Source organism: Macrobrachium nipponense, chromosome 18 (assembly GCF_015104395.2).
Source record: "Macrobrachium nipponense isolate FS-2020 chromosome 18, ASM1510439v2, whole genome shotgun sequence".
NCBI classification, from domain to species: Eukaryota; Metazoa; Arthropoda; class Malacostraca; order Decapoda; family Palaemonidae; genus Macrobrachium; species Macrobrachium nipponense.
The window spans coordinates 63,657,197-63,666,807 of NC_087211.1; the positions used below are offsets into that span (position 1 = coordinate 63,657,197).

At 39.3% G+C, this 9,611-nt stretch overlaps 1 protein-coding gene across 1 annotated transcript; it reads left to right on the top strand.

Moving 5' to 3' along the window:
• The first annotated feature begins 7,612 nt into the window (after positions 1-7,612).
• On the top strand, positions 7,613-9,088 carry LOC135196617 (cingulin-like protein 1). Its single transcript, XM_064223458.1, has one exon. It carries the CDS (start codon positions 7,613-7,615, stop codon positions 9,086-9,088), a length of 1,476 nt encoding a protein of 491 aa, XP_064079528.1.
• Positions 9,089-9,611: the final 523 nt, after the last annotated feature.

Genomic DNA, 9,611 nt, shown 5'->3' on the forward strand with positions numbered 1-9,611 from the left:
GGGTCCCAGGCTTTAAATAGTTACGCTATGTCTAAGTTTTAGGTAAATAAAATGATATCTGGGTGTACATATGCAACTGAAAAATGTTTTAATAATTTACTGTATACGAATTACACCGTTAATATTCGAAATAGGATATCACTTAAAGCCCGGGACGCAGTGTTACCATGCGCAAACACCACAGGCAGATGGACAGATGGAAAAAAACAGAGTATAGTGAGTGTTGGGTATTCAGAGTGTTTGGTGTTATTGAGTGTGAGTGTATGTTAAGTGTGTATGTGTGTGTGTAATGAATGTATGTAAGTGTGAGTGCTTACTGAGTGTATGTGCATTGTGAATGTTAGTGTTTAGTGATCGTACTACATTACTGTTTAGTTAGTGCTTCCCTAATGTGTGCAAAGAAAGTCCTGTAATTTACACAGGAACCATTTATGCTTCACACTGCTTAGATCCAAGAGCAGATGCTTAGGCCTTGACCACAATGGTTGGAGAGCTTGGGCCTGTTTTCGTAAGGTAACTTTTCTCTGCAAAACTGGGTCAAATAATAATAATGATAAAGATTAAAAAAATAATAGTAATAAAATATAGTACTAAGAGCTGGACCGAGACCTTTCAATATGGCCTCCCGGAGTCACTCTCGGCAGGGAGATCGCTACTCCAGTGATTGACGCCCTATGCCTCGCACACAGCTGACATATTTGCGCTTTCGGTTGTCCGATTTTTATGACTGTTGGAGACGCATTATAAATCATATTAGCAATGGTAAATACATTGAACAGACATGAGGATATAATACGATGTTAGTGCCTGTCTTCTTCTTCTTCTTCCCAGCTTGTTCCCATTTTTATATGGGGTCGCCGTTTCGGATGAGCCGTTTCCATCTATTTCTATCTTGTGCTTCTGCCTCATCAATTCCCTTCTCATTTAAGTCTCCTCTCACACAGTCCTTCCATCTCTTTCTTGGTCTCCCTCTTTTTCTTCTTCCTTGCACCTCCACCCCCATAGTATGTCTCCCAGCGTGGTCCTCATCTCTCCTCAACAGGTGTCCATACCATCTCAGCCTCCCCTCCTGCACTTTCTTTGATACTTCCACCCCCTTAGTTGACCCCCTTATGTAGTCATTTCTGATCCTATCCACTCTTGTTACCCCAGACATCCACCTAAGCATTCTCATTTCTGCCACATCCATCTTCTTCTGCTCTACTTTTCTCATGCTTGCTGTTTCCGTACCATACAGCATTGCTGTTCTTACCACCGTCTTGTAAAATTTTCCTTTTAACCGGCACTCTTTTGTCACAAAGAACTCCCGAGGCCGCTCTCCAGTTGTTCCAGCCTGCCTGTACCCGATGTTTTACTTCTTCTTCCATACTTCCTCCAGCGTTAACAAAAGATCCCAAATACTTAAACTTATCAACTCTCCTTATTTGCTCTCCACCAAGCTGGATACTTTCTCTATCATCCCCCTCAGTGGTGGTACACATATATTCTGTCTTGGATCTACTTATTCTCATTCCTCTGTCCTCCAGTACTTGTCTCCATATTTCCAATTTCACTTCCAGATCTTCCCTGCTCTCTGTACACAGAACAATATCATCCGCATACAATATGTTCCATGGTACTGTCTCCCTTACTTCCTCTATTATAACATCCATCACTATGTTAAAGATAAATGGGCTCAGAGCCGACACCTGGTGTAATCCTACTCTCACCTCAAAACCTTCTGTCTCCCCAACACTGCTTCTCACTCTGGTAAATACATTCCGGTACATCTCTTGTATCAATCGCACATACTTCTCTGGCACCATCTTCTCCCTCAGGCTCCTCCATACCTCTTGTCTCGGGACTCGGTCATAAGCCTTTTCAAGGTCAATGAATACCATATGTAGGTCCCTTTGTCTTTCCCCGAATTTCTCCATTATTTGCCTCAGACAAAATATACCATCTGTTGTTCCCCTTCCCTTCATAAATCCCATCTGCTCTTTACCTATTTGTACTTCTTCTCTCAGTCTAGCATCTATCATCCTTTCCAGTATCTTCAAAGTGTGGGACATCAATTTAATGCCCCTATAATTACCAAACTCTTGGACATCGCCTTTCCCTTTAAAAATTGGGATCAATATACTCCCACGCCACTCATTTGGTATCTTTTCCTGTTCAAGGATCTTTATCATAAGATCGTACAGTATATCCACTCCTTCATCTCCTAATGCTTTCCATGCCTCCACCGGGATCATGTCTGGTCCGGTTGCCTTCCCATTCTTCATCTTCTTCAGTGCATTTAGTACCTCTTGCCTAGAAAAAACCTCATTACCATGCCAATGTTCACTTGCCCATCCTCTCTTATTAGTCTATTATTTTCTTCATTTACCAACTGTTCGAAATATTCTTTCCATCTCTTCACAATGTCTTCCTCCTTTCTAAGCACTACACCCTCTTGATCCTTTATTTGTTTGATATGTGTTATATCTTTTGGTGCTCTTATTTCTAGCCTTTGATAGCTTGATCATCTTCTTTAATCCTTCCTTTGTCCCAGCTCATTATACACATCATCATACGACTTTGCTTTAGCTTGGGCTACCACCTTTTTCACCACCTTGTTTTTCTCTCTGTACCTATTTCTGTCTTCCACTGACTGTGCCTGTCTACTGGAATAATGAACAATTAAAGTAGGAATATTACTAGGGATGAAAAAAAATTGGCCGAAACAAAAATTGGTCGTTAAAGCCAGCATCGATAGAATATATTGAAACACATTGCATAGGCTGGCTGTGCGTACCAGCGGGAAGAGACAAACACACTCAGCTGGCTTTAAACATCAAACTGCAGCCAATTTTTGCCTTAATTTGCCTGGAAGTATAATTTTTAGTTGAGTTTAAATTTTCATCCCTGAATATATATGGTACCAATACTTGGTGATAGCGTTCAGATCAATTTGAGCGAGGCAGCCGAAAATGAGTGGACTATTAGATAATTGACATGCTATTATAGGCCTACTTAATTTGGGAGTCAGGAGCTCCAAGTTGAATGATCGTCACGTCGGGAGGGGGAAAACAGAAATGGGGAAAAATGTTTGTAGTTAGCCAATCTTGAACGATTCATTCACATTTCCGTTTCCAGTAATTATTTTTGTTGTGATAAATCATCTCTTTGTGAATGTGCGGGTGTTAAAACGGCTCTTTATGATGGGACATTGGTCTTAGTATCAATCGAACTCCCATATCCGATACAAATTTCATTTCATTCACACGAACCAACAGCAACTATAGAACAATTCAGTTGATGGTAAGGCACGTTGGGCTACGAACCCCGACATGGCTGCAGTGCCCTAACTATACGCCTATTCTACAAAATGAAAAGAAAATGACCAAAGACGCCATTAAACCGAGAATACTTATCTTACATTTCTTTTTTTAGAGGAATTGAGAGTGGCACCATATGACTGGTTTAATTATTCAAAAATGCTCAGCAAACACATGTAGCTGTTGTCACTTGTGACCCCTCCCATTCAGAAAAAAATACTACTTTGTGTGTAATAATAACTCCACACCAAAAGATAGTGCTAATATTCTTTATATATATATATAAAGTATAGTATATATATATCTATATATATATATATGATATACATATGTGTGTGTGTGAAACTATAGAAAGTAGACCGGGCTTAGTAAGTCTCATACATAGTTTTTCATATAGAAGTGGTGGAATTAACGAAGTGAAATATTCCATACTTCAATAGGAATTTTAAAAAATAACTCAGGCAGTTATTCTCATCCTGAAACATCACAATATTTATTAATTTTTTTTTATTTTACATTTTATCAGGCTCACGAATTTCAGATAATTACCATATTTTTAATATTAATATAGCCTATGGTAGATTTTCAAGATAGATCATTTCAAGGTGCCACATTCTCCCCTCCAATCGTAGGTTATGTCTGTCAAGGGGTAACCACCCACTAAAAATTATGTCTGACATTAACATCACAGCATTCTAGGATATGCAGTGCTATTGTTGTACAAGTTTTACTTGGTATCTCCAATGTTCGATGCAGATCCTGTCTTCCCCTCCCCACTCAATGTGGGGTGTCTGTCGGGGGTAACCATCCACTGAAATGTCTGGCATTACCATCAGAGAATTCAAGGATATAAAGCGCTATTGAAGTACAAATTTTACTTGGTATCTCCAATGTTGGATGCAGATCCTGTCTCCCCCTCCTCATTCGTTGTGGGGTAACCACCCACTAAAATGTCTGTCATTACCACTACAGTACTCTAGGATGTGCAGAGCTATTGTAAATTATACTTGGGTTGGTATCTCCTAAGTTGGATCTAGATCCAATTAACCCCTCCTTTTCAGTGCGTCTGTCAGGGGAAACCCACCCTCCAGGATGTCTGTCACTGCTCATTCTATAGTCAGGAGAGTCTGCAGATATATTATATATTAGTTTCATCTGGTATCTCATATATTGGATCTAGACCCAATATCTAACAAGCAATTAGTGATGCTTGTTAAGTAAGCCACCCACATATTTCCGGCAGACGGTCAGTTTCACAGTTTACAAGTCTACTCCTAGATACCGGTAGGGGTTACAGTCGGTATCTTGCCGTTGTATCTCAATGGTCCGGGCTGCCGCTCTAGGACAAAAGGTACCTGGAATCTTTCCATTCGCATTTAGCTTATAAGGATCTAACTTAGATAGTGACCCCAAGGGTTTTAACCCGGTATGTATCCACCTTCGCGGCGTGTTTAGTACTAGCCCATTGGAGATGACCGTAAAAGCATAACAACAATCCATGCAAATCCATGAGGTGTCACTGTCCAGGAAAGATCATACTAACCAGTTGATAACGTTGATAACGACACTTCCAATGATAATAAGTTGTTGGTATTATAGATTCCAAGTGAAACATTGCACTCTACTAGACCAGTCTTGAACTTTACTGTTCTAATTACCAATGATATCTGTTTTACACTAGTAAAACTGAAGTGTGCTGAGGATGAACGAAGGAGGGCTCGTCATCAAGTGAAAAGACGACGAAATCCGAAAAATTTCGTTCTGCCCAGACCTGAAGGAGAGAATCAGGTGGCCTCTCGCCTTCCACCCTCACTCAGCTGCAAGTGAGTTTTTATTGTCTCGTTCGTGTCCAGGTTGTAAAGAGTATGACTTTTTTTTCATTTTTATTCTACTTTTTTTGCTTTAATTCTGGCTACAACTATTGCTACGGGCTGTACCTCGTGTCTTTGAAGAGCCGTGTCGGTTTGCACTGATCAATTTTGCTTTTATTGTTATATTTTTAAATCTTGCTGCAACATGAGTCTGAGATGTGTCTCTCTGTCCAAAAGGATCCAGTTTTGTTCTGACGAAAGACGGCTATGGTGAACAGGGGGTTCTGTGAGACAGGTCTTTTAGCAATCATTTTCTTAAGTGGTTCTAGGACAGTTCTAAGTCAGTTCTTGACTTTATATTACCTTTGAAAATAATTTGTTAATGGTGTGTTTGTCACTGGGGTTATTTACTAGTGGGTCTTTTTTTTTTCTGCCATTTTTATTATATGGAAATATATATGTGTGTGAGTGCATGCACGTGTATATATATATATATATATATATATATATATATATATATATATATATATATATATATATATACATATAGATGTGTGTGTGTTTATATATATATATATATATATATATATATATATATATATATATATATATATATATATATATATATATATATATATATATATATATCTATATATTGATTCAGCCATTTTTCAAATTGAAAAAAAAAATATTTTTTAACGTGTAGAAGAGTTTGTATATTTAAAATTTTGCCAAAATGAAACTATGATGTTGTATTGCGTCAAAATTAGCAAAAATAAGACTATGAATCTTAATGGCCGCCACTAACGGTCCGTTATACCTGCGCAGTCGTCCTGCGCAGGCAAAACCGAACCCAATAACCTTCAGTTTTGCCTGAGGTATAACAGAACGTTAGTGGATTTAGTTTTCTTTGCACAGGCCGACTGCGCGGGCATAACTACGCAGGTATAAGCGAATGCTAGTGGCGGCCTTTACGTACAGTTTTAACCATCTAACAATGAGAATATTTTCTCCTTTTCAGGCTGCGTTTATTGTTGTCATCATTGGATTTTTAGCAGCGACTATGTGTCTGGTTTTGGAGCCAATCACCTTCGGCATCTCGTAACCTCGTGACGTCATGACTCAGGAGAAGTATCGTACAGGTTCTAGGAACTGAACTGGAATCTGAACGCTTCTGAGACTTTCAAATGACTTAGTAGTTACAAAGTGAGAATATACTAACTTATATAATAGAGGTAAAATTTGTATAGTTGGAATATATTGGTCGATTTATATTAGAACCTGATCTGATACGTTATTAAGTAAAAAATACCCCCGCTAATATTTATAAAGTAAAAAGTATATGGGTCAATTTATACTTAAAACTGAGCTAATATTTATAAAATGAAAACGTTTTGTCATTAGTATTAGCTCGGGGTTTACATTAAACCCTGAGCTAATACTAATAACGAGAAAATATGTTTGTCAATTCGCACTTGAAACCAAGTTAATACTTTTAAATTAAAAATATATGAACCAAATTATACTGAAATAAGAGATAATACTTATAAAAGGGAAATATATTGACCAATTTTTACTTGGAACTAAGCTAACAACTATAGTGTGTAAATTTAGGGACATACAGATTACTTAATTTAAAAGATGAATTTGAGTTGACGGGATTTATTAATACAAAATATAATTATTCTTATTGAAATGATAACAAGTATTTAAAATATATTTCTATGCCAAAGGTCAACTGTGTCGACAGTACTCCTGTCCTAAAAAATGCAGCAGAAACTGAGGAGGCAAACTATCAAATTAATATTCTTGTACGAAAGTATTTTGTCGATAATAATTTTGCATTCTAATTAGCTTTCTTACTAATAACCTAAATCGTGTCTCTGTTGTCAGCTTTTGTGTACTAAAAGTAGAGTTCACACACACACACACACACACACACACACACACACATATATATATATATATATATATATATATATATATATATATGTGTGTGTGTGTGTGTGTGTGTGTGTGTGTGTGTGAGTGTGTGTGTGTGTGTGCGCGTGTGTGTGCAGGAGCGAGCTTGTCTTTGAGTATGTGTGTGTGTAAAGACTGGCTCCAGGATCTTCAGAAAGACCCTTGGGACTGCATAAGATTACCGGTCCGTCTTTGATACATAAGAAGACGGAAGCAGCTCCCGTGAAGCCCAAATTGACTCCGGAATCCAGACACATCTACTGCGTCCGGGGATCAGCAAACATTCACGAAGACAGGATCGGCTCCAGCGGAACCAGAAATGACTCCAGAATCCTGACACGTCACGTGTGATTTTTGGAAAGTAATGATAAGGCAACAAGAGCTGATTTGTAACGAACAAAGATGTTTCTTAGTTTGCTTACAGTTGTGCTTGCACAGTGCTTTGGCTCCATGGTTCAAGTCCCCAGCGTGATTACATTGTTTGCCATTATTGTTATGCTATTCACTGGAGTATTTATACTTCGTGGATTTAGCATTAAAATGGCTAAGTTCTTTGTCGATTTCATGGCCTCCGACAGCTCTGCCTGTCTTGATGAGGCTGGAAATCAGGAGGACGAAATTGATCACTCTGGCTTTGAAGAAGACCATGTTTCGGATAACGAAGTAGTATGCGAACGTTCCAGTAAAGAAGAAAGCGACCATCCAGGCAGTGAAGAAGAAGCAAGGAATTTGGATATATGTCGAAAGTTCGAGGAAGTAATTAAGGAAAATGAAAATGTTTTCTTGATGTTTGAGAAAGAGAGATTAAAAAAGGATCAGCTGATCGACGAATTACTGAAAAAGGTAGAGGGTCTAACCATAGCAGAACTGCAGATGGAAGAACACATCAGAGACCTCGAACGTCTGAACAAAGAAAAGGATAGAAACATTTGTTCAATGTCCAACGAGATGAAGAAACTGAAAAACGAAATGATAGAAAAGGCGAAGGTTACAGAAGTCCAAATAAAAGAAAACGAGGAGAGAGACCAGATGTTAATTATTCTGGAAAACACAGTCGCAGTTCTCTCGATGGAGAAGGACACTTTGCATCGGGATCTACAGCAAAACGATAAAAGCAGAGAAGAAATGCAAATGAAAATGAACAAGCTGAATCAGGACCTGGAAGGACTTCGAAAAGAGAATGGAAGGAAAGAGAAAAACATAGAAAAGCTGAAGAGGGAGAACGAGAACAAGACCTTGAAGATCAGAGCTCTAGAGGACGAGTTCCAAGTCCTCACCAGTCAGACACAGATGGCCCTGGAAGATTTGAAAGAGCTCGACAAATGTAAAAGAGAATTAGCTGACAAAAACGAGGAACTCGAAAAGCTGAGAGAACAGGCCTTGCAGAGGGACAGAGAGATCCTCCGACTGGAAAAGGAGTGCACCCAAAAACAATTGGAAGTCAGAGGTCTGCTGCAAGAATCTAAAACTATTGTAGCAGAACAACCGACGGCAAATGGAAAGATGAATGACCTGATTAGAAGGATAGTTCAACTTGAATTCGAACTAGAGGAGACGAAAGAGCAATTAGAGACTAAAGAATTTGAAGAGATGGAAGCATTATTGGAACTCGAAAGACGCCAAGAAGAGATCTTGCCGCAGGATACGGCGATTAGCTGCATGGAAACGAAAGTCAAAGTTCTTAACAGAAGAGCGAAGACCATGAGGAAAGCTGAAGACAAAAAGGCTTCAGATAAAACTCGATGTCTGAGGAAGCCGCAGATCAACTGCAGATCCCTCTACCGACGAATGAACAGCATCGAGGAAGAACTTCGCCAAATCAAAGGATTACAACGACCCTCAGCTGGCACCAAGAGGCACTCAAAGGCCCCGACTAAAACTCTATCAATTGAGAAGCCTCTAAACAGAGATGAATTGCACCAGAAGATGGGGCTGATATCTGCAGCCAACCTCCAACGACTGGAGCAAGAAGCTAAGATGGTCCAAGAGCTCTACAAGATAAACGCCGTCACGTAAAGGGTGCAAGGAAAGGAACCTCTGCATTTTTAGGAGAACAGTGGTTTACTTGCAGAGGATAGAAGCCAGGAAATCTCAGATATTGAGAGCAGGAGGACGCTAAAGTTTCTGATGGAAAGCCTTCCTGGATATGGATGTGGAAGCAGGTCTGTGAAATCGAGAGACTACAGCGGATTGTGGCCTGGCAATAAGTGCCCGAAGACTGGATTGTTGTGCAACCCCTGTCCAACACTGGACTGTGGTGCATCCCCTCCCTCCTGCCACATAATACCCTTGGAATAGGGTATCAAAGCCCAATCACATTATGGGCAGTAGGCAACCACTGGCGCGGCGTAAGAACCCGTAAGTTTCATGCTTACTACTTCATATGTGAATGGATTATGCATTGCAAATTGCATCCCATTTTTGCATATACTACTGTGGCAACCTCTGGCGTGGCGTAAAAACCCGTAAGTTCAATGCCTTTTATATATGTAAAATATGGGCTATGCAATGCATAATGGATCAAATATTAGCATATACT